Raw genomic sequence first — 12,513 nt, forward strand, 5'->3', positions numbered from 1 at the left:
GGATTCGCGTCACATGACGCCCTCACCTCTTTGTCTCTCCCGGCCGTGTGTGATCCTAAAGATCCTCCTCATCTTCATCCTGGGCTCTCCAGAGTTCCGTGCTCGGGCCTTCTTCTTCGAGCCCTTCTCCACCGATGAGTCCTCCCCCTCCTCTCCTTCTTCCTCCTCCTCCTCCTCCTCCTCTTCCTCCACGTACTCGTCTTCAGTGTAATATTTGTCTTCTTTGACGTGAAACTCCTGCTTGACTAAAGCACAAAGAGAACACATGAATCTCTCCTCGGGGGGGGGGGGGATTTGTTCCTCTATCTGCAGTCTTCCTCACCAGGAATGGAGATGCTGCGGCGGGCTCGAGATCCAGAGGCCTGCAGGCGTTTGAGGGTCATTCCAGACCGGGTGGTCATGGGGGAGAGGGGGTCTGGGGGGCAGCTGGGTTGGACCTTCACAGCTCGCTGAGCGTCACCACACCACTCAGTGACTGCAAGCAGACAGAGCATTAAACTTTACAGCAGAACTAGAAACTCTCAGCTCTTCAACAGTGGTCCTATCAAGAGGCTAGAAGTTAGAAACGTACATTTTCTTCCATCTATCCTTAAAAATCTTGCATCTTCTCTACATAAAGTATTTGTCTTAAATCAAAGCTAATATTATAGGAGTTCAGCAGACCGTCTGGACCCCTCATGCTGACGATGAAGCGGTTCAGCTGACAGCGCAGGAAGTTGCGCTCCTCCTCCAGCTCCTCAATGCGCTTCTGCAGCCAGGCGTTCTTCTCCAGGGAGACGTACAGGTGAGCCCTCAGGTTGGAGACCAAGATGAAGGTGCTGTACTGAGAGTGAAGGGGCTCCTGCACCCCAGAGTCTGCAGGAGGACAGAAAGACGTAGAGAATCAAACGGGAAGCCGGAGAACCGGGAAAGCTGAACATCGTCCACCGACGCACCGTCCATCATCTGCTGGCCGTGGTTCAGCTGGAAGGCGGGGGGGTGCTCCGCGTTCTCCTCCAGGGGGAAAGAGACCTCGTAGGCATTCAGGTACATACCCCCACCTCCTCCTCCTCCATCCCCTTCCCCTTCTTCTTGACCTGCAGCTGCTGAGGATGTCGATGACTGCGGCGCATAATGCTCTGACACACCTACAACTACAGGGTAAGTGAAATTTGAAATAGATTTTATTAAAGGATTAACATTACAGTTAAATTGATTTTCTTTGCAGCGAGGCTGTAGTAAAATAGAGATAATAAAAGTGCACAGAAATGCAACAGAGAAATGAGATATTACAAACAGGATACTTTAAAGATGATTAAATTAAAAACCCAACTTGTCAAACATTTATTAATCAATTTAAGCTTTTTTTAATCTTTAAATCCCCAATAAAAATGATAAATTTAGCTATAAAATAAAAAATAAATAATATCAACGATGAAAGAAAGGAAAATGTTTGATAAAAATGATAAAAAGAGCAATTTCGTACGGTTGAACAACTATTTCTGCAGTCTCTAATACTATTAGAACATATTCAGTTAAAAAAATATATCAAACAAATAAATAGAATGTTCTAAAATGTTACAAAAAACCTTTTTCATGCCAAACTTAAACATGTGACAATGCTAAAAGCTAAAGCACACCTTCAGAGGTGTTTCCCATTTAAACACTTATGAAGATAACCAGTTTTTGTTAGTATTTTTAGTTTTTAGCTATTATTTATAATTTATGACTGACCATCTGCTTATGTAAAATTACCTATGTGAAGTCCAAAAAGGCAATTCTTTTGCATTATTGGGCCACATAAATATAATTGAATTCAAGGTAAATGTGGGCGTGGCTTCAATTTCATTTCAATTTTCCTAAACTAAACATAAAACGTTAGAAGTTGCACAGAACAAATGAGATCTTCAGATGTTTATCCTTGAAATATTTCCCCTTTTTAGTTTTTTTTTCAATATTTCTTAACTTTATAGGCAAATTGCTGTGTAAATTACTAATTAACAGCATCCATTAAACATTTTTTTTCTCATTTTTGCATTCAACCATCCTTTTTTTACACCCAACATGCCTCATTTATCTATTTATTCCATTAATATCATCATACCTGATGGGCCAAAACAAGAAATTAGCCTATAAAGAGAGACATTTTTAATCACGTGACCTTTTAAAAACAACATTTCTAATTAACTCGATGGATGTCTCAGGTGTTGCATATTAATTACTGTTTATCACATATTTTGGAACAGTTACACATTTTATATAATTAAACACTAATTTATAAAACGTTAATTAAAGTGTTAATTTATTCCAGCAGTTTCTCATTTTGTTTCAGACTAAAATCGTCTTTTAAAAAAAGTTTCTCAGGTTGAACGTGAGCTCAGGTGTGGGATACGTCGCGTTCCAAAGCCGCTGTTACCTGGCGGGTTTGCGTCGTGTCTGCAGTTTGGAGGGTTCATGGCTGTTCCGCAGGTGTACTGATGGGTAATAACCCGCGAGACGCCGTCACGAGTGTCCGGCGGTCCAGAGAGCGGCTATACTTCTGTAATACAGGCCTCTGCACGCGCCAGCATCCACGCGCTCGCAGCGGCAATTACCTGATTATAAGTGGCACCAACAGGTGTACCGCGGGCAGATTTGACAGCATCACACATGCGCAGAATCGTCCTCCCCAATTTGATCCTCAACACTCATTTTCTTTTGTTTTATTTCTACAAAAAGCAAATAAATTGAAGTAATTTTAAAGACGTTAAATATTTATTTATAAAAAAAACTGAGAGAACTGAAAATGGTTAGAATTCCTCACTTTTAAGAACAAATATTTTATATTTTTTATTAAATACAGCAAAAAATATTTATGACGATATCTTTAAGATTTTTTTTTCTTGAGAAAATACTCCAAACTTGAAAGTAAATTCAAGTGCCTCAAGAATGGAAAAAGAAACTGGTGGGGGAGAAAGAAAGAAAACTAATACCGGAAGTGAGTCACCTTAGAGGGAGGAGCTAAGGAGGGCGGCAGGTAAACGCGGAGAAAAAGGGAAACTATCAGAGCAAAAATCCTTTTAACGCTAAGAAAGACGACAAACAGGTAAGGAAACGGTAAAATTTCCCAAAACTCGACAGGTTTGAACGATGGAGGAGAAAGTTTTCCCCAAAGTTAACCTGAAAGATGTTGATCTGTAGTGGAATCCATTTTCTTCTTGAAGATTTACACCTTTTCCAACCTGATTTTTAGCCCCAGTTTTGTGTTTTGTGCTGTGAACCAGGGTCTCAAGCGTCGTACAGTAATTCTGCTTTACTGCAGCTCCAGCTTTACTCAGTTTCTTTTTTCTCCTTTGATTTTCTTATTTTTGAGGCTCAAACCACAGCTCTAGAAAAATCTGTGAGATTATTTAATTTTTCTTCTTTCCATTAAAGCAATTAATCAAACTCTATAACGACCTTTATATTTGATGGATTCAATGTGTCGCGTGTGCTTCATGTATGAGTGCAAATATGTTGATTCATTAGGGATGGGACAATTAATTGATTTATTTTACTACGATTCAACCAGAAAACAACAGTGGGCTGAACTTTATTAAACTAAAATGTGAATTAATTTGACATTCACTCTTGTTTACTTGTTTAGTTTTTTTCTTTGTAAACATATTTAATTTACATTTGATTATTTTTAAAAAATAAAATCAATCTTGAACACTTTGGGCCTAAGATGTCCTGAATCAATTTTAAAAGAACTAAAATTCATTATGAATTGTGTCGTCAACCACAAATTATGATATAAATCAATTATTTTCTAATGAATATTTACACTCTTAATATTTATGATTAGGAACAATTATAATGTCAAGAAGATACTATCATCTTATTTATTTTCTAATCAATAAATTAAATAATATACTAAATTGATTATGTATTTTTATCGTATTTTACTTTTGTTTTTACTGCTGAAAAATGCTTGACATAAAAAATCAATAAATAAAATAGCATTTTTGAGTATTTGTTTTTTCAAATTGTTGTGAATCAGGAGCAGACAAAAAAGAGCATATTTGTGACGTAGAAAGAACACTGAAAGGCCACAAGCTTTTTACTATACTCTGCAACAGAGAGGGGAACGGGGTGCGGGGTTGCCCACAAACAAAGTCCTGCTGCTCTGCAGAGATGATGTTCTAGAAAACAGCATAGAATAGACCAAAAGATGGTAGGTCTTTAAGATGCTTTTATGACCCAAAATGAATTGGGTCCTCATTAGCTCCTCCCTCTCAGCTGCAGCATGGCGCTCAATGACGGGCTGACCCATTGCAAGCTGGCGCTGGCCTTTGCCGTCATCATGGACCTGCTGGGGGGGACCGCTCTGCTGGTGGGAATCTTTGCCCGTCTGCAGATCAAAGGACAGGATTACGGAGATTTACTGGTCTACAGTGGTACGTATGTTTGTTTGAAAAAACACCCAGAAGTTTTCCAGCCTCTAACGTGCTCATGGACGGCGCGCCCGCAGGTGCTCTGCTCGTGGTGGTCTCCCTCGCCGGCTGGGTGCTGTGGTACAGCGGGAACATCGATGGCCTGACCAGCAAGAAGGAGCTCGGACACATCGGCAGCGCAGTGGACAGGCTGGCGCACACCCTCAGCCGGAAGATGCGGACACGTAGAGATCGCCACTGAGCGCGCCTGCTCCGCGGCGACCGTCGCGTCTGTCAGTATTTTGCCTGAAAACTGAGGTCATGAGCATTCCTACTGCTTTGTTACAAAAGTGTTTTATTTTTTACGCCTGTCAAATTTCAAATAAACTTTTGGATTAAATCTGTCTTTCTTCTATTTTGATCATAAAGAGATCTCTCATAAACACAGAATTAAAAAATTCAAATGTAAAATACATTTTATTTTGGTGTTTTTAGATGGATTATCTGACTCGGATGTTTCCTTATTCTGTAATCGGCAGCAAAAAGTGCAAGAAGATCCGGAAAACAGGCTTAGTGGGAATTTTCAAAGACCAGGTCGACGATTTACATGACCTCTGACTTCTGTGGAGGGCGCCTTCTTTAAAAAAAAAAAAACCTTTTTTTAAAACACCCTAAAGGATACATCTATACATGTGTCAAACATTTATTAATCAATTTAAGCTGTGTCAACCAGTGATATGAACCTTAAATACTGATTAAAAACATTTATTAACCAACCAAACAGGCAAACAATGATGCACAACTTCTATTATCTATTATTATTTTTATGGGGAGAAGTGGGAGATCGACCAGATTCAGACATTTTTACAGGCAAAAATGTCACCTCCCTTTGCATACGGAGTGGAAGTAAATTATGTATCCCCTCACAAAGTTTAACATGCCGAAAAGCAAAGTAATTTCTAAATTTGTGAAGTTCTGCGCTTTATTTTAAAGAGAAAAGCAAGTTTAAGTAAAGCCAAAAAAAAAAAAATCTAAATGAATGCAACAATTCGTGATAAACTTTATGGTTAACTAAAAATGTGCAAAATCTTTTTTTATGTTGCAATATAAACCAAAGATGCCAAAACTTCTCAGATTTAGACCAATAAGCTAAAAGTAGAATAAAATCATTGGTAGACTCCGAATAAAGACACTGAATCTAAATGAGTTCAACGGTCAAAGAGTGCAAAATGATTCAATTCTAGTAAAATGAAAGTGTGAAGTGTGCTTTGAGAGTTTTGTGTTACTTTAGATTTTTTGTGAAGCCTTGAAAAATAACCAACAGACTGAAGCTTTTCTGACAGTTTTGTGAGAATTGGAAATGACTTAGTGGCCTCTGAGGTCACCAGTCCGTCTACCAATCACATTAATAATATAATAATTCCCCATTATTATAGTTTTCATTCAAAATTTAAAATGAAAGCTTCAAAAAGAGGAAAATTTTGGTTTAAAATAATCATAAGAGTTATGACACACACAGCTTTTTTTGTAGATGAGTGTAGATTTTTTAAACATTTTTTTACATAGTTTTGATTTTTTCTGCGTCGTGTTTTGGGATTTACACATTTTTATTTTGTCTCTAGACATTTTATCTTTTGCTATAAACCACAAAAACTGTTTGCATTGATTTTTTAATGATTTTTGCAGTTAAAAATTGACAAAATGTACTACTCAGAATTGATTTTTTGACACTATTATTTTGGATTTATTGTGTAATACAATTAAAAATGTATAAAATTAAAAAAAGGAAGCTGTACTAAATAATATGGATATCAAGCATTACACAAAATACAGTTTTAAAGATAAATTGTTAAAGCAAACTTTAAAGAAGTAAAAATACAAAAAAAGGCACCACTTTTAGGAATCCTGATAAAAAAATCTGCAATTTGCAAAAAAATAAAAAATAAAAAAAACATGAAGAAGCTTATACAGTGACACGGGCCTCTGGCTGCTTCTGATAAAAGCCGATCTGAGTGCTCCGCCCTCACCACACCACCGTGGTACCCCCCACCCCGAATAGCTGCTCAGAATCTCCTCTGTGTCCATAGGTTGGTCTGGAGATCAGTGACTGAATGTGAAGCAGATGTCTTTGAAAATGAGCTCACTTCTCTGTAAATGAAAGTTAAAGAGAGATAACAAACCTGATTTTTGTCAAAAGAAAAAAAAACTGATTTATTCATTTATTCAATTTCAGAAATTTAATTTAACATCACAAATAAGTAAAACTTACATATTCAATTAAATAAAATGAAGGCAAACATTGGATATTTGTCATTTATATCAGTTTAAAAATGTAGAATTCTTAATATCAGCTAATATCATATTGATTTTTGTAATAAACACTATAAATAATGATGTTTCTTTTTTCCATTCATTCAAAGTTAAATTTATTGTCTGGAAACATAAAAATTGCTATTTATTATGTATTTTGTGTTTGTATTGTTTTATACATTTGAGACTATAACTCTGCAATGCTCAAGTATTTATATTAGAGCAGGTATTTTTCAAATCAAATATTTTTTTTCAAGCATTTATTACTCCTTACTTCTTAGTGAGTAATAATATATCAAATATTCCTACTTAATTTGAAGGGATTTATGTTCTACAAACAAGAATATCCAAACATATTTTGGGTGGAATTTGCTGTCCTCTGCTGGTTAAAAGTGGGTATTACATGGATTAAAGATGAACTTAAGATCAGAAGAGGAAAACCCCCAAACATTTAGTTGAAATAAGACAAAAACTCAAGGGGGAGATAAAATTTTAGGTTGGATCAGCACAGACAAAGATGTTCTCTCTAAAAAAGAGATTATTACAAAGTCTCCTTTACGGATATTTAAGGAGCAGAGAATCAATGTTCTTTATTTAGAAACCAATTGCACAAGTCTGGTCAAAGATCTGGGAAAGGACTTTACAGCTCTGTTTCGGTCCTTGCCAGTTTTCCATGACTCTTTCTGTTTTGTGTGGCGGCCAAATCCTCCTTACGCGGCCCAACATCACCTCTTTTACCTCCCCGTCTCCCTTCTGCTCCTCCATTTTAATCCCCGCGCTCCTTATAGTCTCAGGATTCCCTTCCCCAAAGCTCACTCTAAACCGAGGCTGTGGGTTAAAGGTGAGGTTGTGGATTGTGAGAGGAGAAGACTTGTTTACAGAGCCCCATGGAATGGAAGACTGCTAATCCAGCAAAGCCAGATACCTCATCGTCTGAAGGGGAAGTCTTTTTATCTAAAAGAGGAAAGGTAATATAGTTAAACTGAGGTGCAGATCACTGAGAACATGGACTGAGCAGCTTCTGTCTGCCCCCACATAGAGACTCTTTCTTTATACTGTTCAAACATTCAGGTGCTCCAAGACATGATAGTTGGAACTTTTTCCCCTTAAATTAATACTTTTTAAGATTTTTTTATTACTCTGTTGCTTGAAAGGATATAGGAATGCTCAAAGTTTCCCCTAAAACTCTGTTCCTGATTATTATTTTTTTATTTAATTTTTGGGGATTTTTTTGTTCTCAAATTCCAAATTTTTAGTCAGTTTTTATTTTCCATTTTGTTCCATATACCACAGTTGAAAATAAAAGAACATTCCCCAAATTTATCAAGTGTTGTCCTATTTTGGTGTATTTGTTATGACAAATACTTTTAATTGGGTATATTTTATCATCTTTTTTAAACAAAAGTGTTCCAGTGTTAAATAAATTGTTCAATTTTAAGGTACTCTTAGCAGCTTTAAATCTTTAATTTACTTACTTTCAAATTCTACTTTAGATTTAATCACATTTCTCAGTAAAAGTGAAGATCAACCAACTTAATGGATAAAACTTTTCAAGACAACATTTGAAGTTTGATTTTGGCATTTAAGAAGCTAATTTTATTAAGGAGCATTTAGCTTTAATAAATGTAAATTATGCTGATTTGTAATTTACATCTTTTACAAAAAAAATAATTTCAAATATTTCTATTCGCTGTTAAACCTTTATTTATCCAGGTAGGTCGATTGAGAACCATTTCTCATTTACAACAATGACCTGAGTTTGCAGCGACAATACAAAAGCAGAATGACAATGCAATCTAAGTTACATACAACTGAAAACATGATATATTCACACATTAATAATTACATGTTTACAATAAAAAGACAGAAGAAGACCCATAAAACCCACGTTAAAGATGCTTTAAAGGCAGAATGTGCTTTGCAGAGTCAGTGAATGATGATTTATTTCTTGATTTAACCCTTTAACATCTGAGGTGTTGCCGGCGAAGCTTAAAAACATCCGTAACATACTGTAACTGTTCAATTGTCAGCATGATCAAAGTCATTCCAGCAGATTCTGAAGGAGAAAAGATGACAATTGAAAAGTTGCAGTAAATCAAAGAACATAAACACTGGAGCTCCAGTGTTAAAGTGTTATGAGTTGACACGTTTCAGAGTTGGAATTCTGCCCTCATAAGGAGTCTGATGATTCAAAATCCTCATTTTAGTTTTGTTAGTATTAATCCAAAGGTGTAGACTGGAGGAGACCTGCTACAAATCATTGAAACTATTTTGAAGAAATCAAATGTCAGTCTCTACGGAAAGGATGGATACGTACAAAATAGTGTCATCAGCGTAAAAGTGAATTAAGTAATTTCCAGAAACAATAAGCAAAACCAATATTTAAGACTTTTGTTTGATCAAATTATCCATTGTTGTTTAACATTTTTACCAATCGTTTTCACCTTTTATTTTATAATTATTTAGCTACAATTTAAAAATTGCAGACTTTATTAATTTAGTCTGGCTACTAATACGAAATATTATGGTTTGGAAGAGTTAATATTTTTTTATAATAATGATTCCTTTTGGTTACATACATTTTTTTTATACAGATTTGTTTACCGTTTAAAGATTTTTTTTTAATTGTTCTGTTCTTTCTTCAACTCAAGTCAAACAGCTGTATCTGCTTTTAGGTTAGGTTGGAGCGATTTTAAATTTAAACTTTTTTTTCTTACATTTTTTGCACCTTTTCAAATGATAATCAATAGAAGTTGCATTGTATTGAACCATTTTTTAAAAAATTTCCCTCAACAAAGTGAACATTTTCTACATTTTTAAAAACCTTTATTTTTTTTGTTTTCTTTTATAATTTTCTGTTATTTTTAGTTGTAACTGAAGTGATTTATAATCATTTCTATAACTCTGTATCTTTTAAGTCATCTATCTATATTAAATAAAAAAGAAAAGGTATTGATGCTTTACACTTTTGCTTTCCAGTAATCTATCTGTCTTTTGCTTTGCTTTTACTTTCAGCAAAATCAGAATTTTTGCCACATTTAAGTCAATCTATTGAAACAAAGAAGCAATTTAGGTGTTTGGAGTCCATAAGAGAAAGGAGTGAAAATAAATAATGCAATTTCTTCTTCTTTCAAATTGTTGTTTGACACAGTAAAACAGAACATTCAGCTTTTTCATTGCTTGAAACCTAAAGTGACTAAAGTGAAACATTCTGTGTGTTTTTTTTTAATAATTTAATAAATAACAATTACAAAAGTAGTCCCAGTTAAAAAATAAGTACAATGTGTCAGAATCATTCAAACATCGTTCATCCTCTCCTCTTTTTATCTGTCCAAACAGATTTCCTGAAACATTGACTAAAAGCTTCAATGACGATATGCTTCCTCCCATGTTCGGGTTTCAGTCCCGTTTCAGTTCGGGACGATTTTGAGTCGCCAACTCTATCGAGGCATCCGACAGAGTTGGTCAAGAGGTTTAAAAAGCGTTTGACATAATGACCCCTGAGCTCAGCAGAGTCCAGACAGCTGGTTTCCCACCTACTCAGAGGAAGGTGCTGCAGCCACATGCACAGATGCACAGTGACAAGAGAAGCAGATGGTGAGGTCAGCAGTCAACACTCCATTAAGAACATTTAAATCCTGTTCTGACTGAAGCACCAACACCCTCCACCCACCAAGCTCTGTAGATTTAACCGTTAAGTCTCAAGGACCAAAGTAGTCCAGGAAAGCTTTTACTTTGTTGTGTCATCTGATCAGGTTTGGAGCAGATAGGTAACACTCAGTAGTTAGTGTCCATTTCCATGTTCATTTAACTTTATTCTGAAAATTTCAGCCACATTTTTTACTCGTTATTTCACCAAAGTGGCACTTCAACAAAATTTGACTTTTCAACTGTCAGATTCTGCGTTCGACTAATTAAGAACATCCAAAGTTAAATTTACAAAAAAATATTTGCCATATTTGATGTTTTTTAGCTTATTAAACATTTCTAATTTACAAACTAGCTTTTGCACATTTTTTTATTTTCAGCTGATATTTGGGTAATTTATTATTTTACATGAATTTCTCCTGCTTTGTTCTATTTTCTTTAGCCATAACACACAATCGTTAGTTAATTTATTAGGATGTCTTGCAGCATTTTAAGCATTGCTTTCAATCAATCTCATTCTTTTCAGATGTTGTTTTGGCTAACTTTGCTTTCAGTTCTAAAACTCATGTATTGTTTTTGGTTTTTAGAGCACACTTTTTCAGATATTTTAGCATTTCACTTAACATTTAGAGCTAAGAAAGCTAAATTTTATTCATTTGAAGCCCATCTGGAATACGTTGCAGTTCCTCAATAGACCACTGGAGGCAGGTTTCAAAATGGAGCGATTCTTCATTGATTCCCAAGTTAAAAACTTTACATAAAACAAAAAAAGCGCATTCAAATCTCAGAAGCTTTACCAAATTTTTATTTCTCAATTTGCTTTCTTGACAATTATGAAAGGGTTTAAATAAAAATAAATAATTTGGATTTTTTTTTAATGGATGAATCTAACAGAGCTTCAAGTTTTATTTTGTCGTTTTTTCTAACTTAGTCTAGCAGTACTGAGTACTTTTGGTTTTAATTCTCCCATTAACTGTATAAGAGAGAACTGGACTGAGTGGGTGTGACGTCACCCACAGTAAAAGTCTTATGTCAATTCAGTCTCCATTTTTCCACAGTACAAAATTTGCCATGTTGGAACCAGACGATATTAGTAAGCGGTGATCGGTCCGAGTCAGCATTTCTATATCCTGCAAGTCAGAAGTGAGTTCATTGGAAAACCCCACCCCTTCCACTGAAAATCTGTCAATCAAACGTTTCAAACATTCAAGGCGAGGCTCTGTGGGTATGTTTTTACTGAGGCATCTGATTGGTCAGTTCATAACTTGAATAACTTCCAATTAAGAAAAAAAATTTCATGAAACAAAAAAAATAGGATTAATAAAAACGTTAAAAAAAGCGTATTAGAGCAAGAACGGTTATTCTGACAGACAATATGACTGAGTAAATGTTGTTTATTTCTCAGTTGACGTTTATGGGATTTTGATTTTTTCTATTTGGAACGCGAGCGAGAGGGGTCACTTAGTCCAGATTTCTGTATACAGTCAATGATTTCTGTCCATTTACAATCCTATGTTGGGGAATGAACAGCTTTATATTGAATTGACAGATGTCGTCAAACGTAATACGATCTTTGTAGTCATGAGGGACAGCATCTCCTTCGCTAAATCATCTTCAAAGCAGAGAAAGTTGGAGATTTTGTAAACAGTGACTATTCCAAATCTCCACAGTTTTGGACAAAATCTCCATGGTAACCCCATCTCCCCACAGACTGCAGTTCTGGGGGGTTTCCTCAGAATACAGGAATGGATACTAGGAGGCGATAGCTCTAACTTTAACAACTTATAGTTTGTGGGATCAATTTTGCGAAGCGATCAACTACACAGTTCAACTTCAGACAAATGACAGTTATAAAAAGTAATAGTCCCACGACTGTTTGTGACCCAGCTGGTAATTTTTTATTTTCTGCTTGTTATATCAATGAACAGTCAAAACTCCAAACTGTCTGACTTCTTTAAGTTCACATTTTCCAATTCATCAATCACCAGACAGCAGAAAAAAGTTATGCATTTACTCTAAAGATCTATTTTCATCTTTAGATCTCTACCCATGATACCCAAGCCCAACGTCTGCACTAAAATAACCTTTTCAATTAAGCTAACACAAGGAAATGTGCACCATGTGACCAATTAATCAGGTTCATGTAGCTGCTGCTGAGGCTCCACCTCTGACAGACACATAT

General features: G+C 35.6%; 2 protein-coding genes across 2 annotated transcripts; one reads left to right on the plus strand and one right to left on the minus strand.

Moving 5' to 3' along the window:
• Positions 1-9: 9 nt before the first annotated feature.
• LOC112138345 (coiled-coil domain-containing protein 106-like) lies at positions 10-2,667 on the minus strand. The gene is made up of 5 exons (XM_024260903.2): positions 2,396-2,667; positions 936-1,133; positions 664-855; positions 323-475; positions 10-245 (listed from the first exon to the last, which is right to left on the minus strand). The coding sequence occupies exons 1-5, from the start codon at positions 2,433-2,435 to the stop codon at positions 10-12; spliced, it is 819 nt and encodes a 272-aa protein (XP_024116671.2). The 5' UTR covers positions 2,436-2,667.
• Positions 2,668-2,935: 268 nt separating this feature from the next.
• Positions 2,936-4,773, plus strand: LOC112138344 (transmembrane protein 238). Its single transcript, XM_024260902.2, has 3 exons — positions 2,936-3,064; positions 4,240-4,397; positions 4,472-4,773. The coding sequence occupies exons 2-3, from the start codon at positions 4,247-4,249 to the stop codon at positions 4,633-4,635; spliced, it is 315 nt and encodes a 104-aa protein (XP_024116670.1). The 5' UTR covers positions 2,936-3,064; positions 4,240-4,246; the 3' UTR covers positions 4,636-4,773.
• The last annotated feature ends 7,740 nt before the right edge of the window (positions 4,774-12,513 follow it).

Source organism: Oryzias melastigma, unplaced genomic scaffold (genome assembly GCF_002922805.2).
Source record: "Oryzias melastigma strain HK-1 unplaced genomic scaffold, ASM292280v2 sc00603, whole genome shotgun sequence".
In the NCBI taxonomy this organism is placed as follows: Eukaryota; Metazoa; Chordata; class Actinopteri; order Beloniformes; family Adrianichthyidae; genus Oryzias; species Oryzias melastigma.

Coding starts and splice junctions, on each gene's coding strand:
- LOC112138344 (XM_024260902.2), top strand. CDS start 4,247: ATGGCGCTCAATGACGGGCTGACCCATTGCAAGCTGGCGCTGGCCTTT. Junction 4,398..4,471: donor AGATTTACTGGTCTACAGTG/GTACGTATGTTT, acceptor GCGCGCCCGCAG/GTGCTCTGCTCGTGGTGGTC.
- LOC112138345 (XM_024260903.2), bottom strand. CDS start 2,435: ATGAACCCTCCAAACTGCAGACACGACGCAAACCCGCCAG. Junction 1,134..2,395: donor ACACGACGCAAACCCGCCAG/GTAACAGCGGCT, acceptor CTTACCCTGTAG/TTGTAGGTGTGTCAGAGCAT. Junction 246..322: donor CCGCAGCATCTCCATTCCTG/GTGAGGAAGACT, acceptor TTTGTGCTTTAG/TCAAGCAGGAGTTTCACGTC.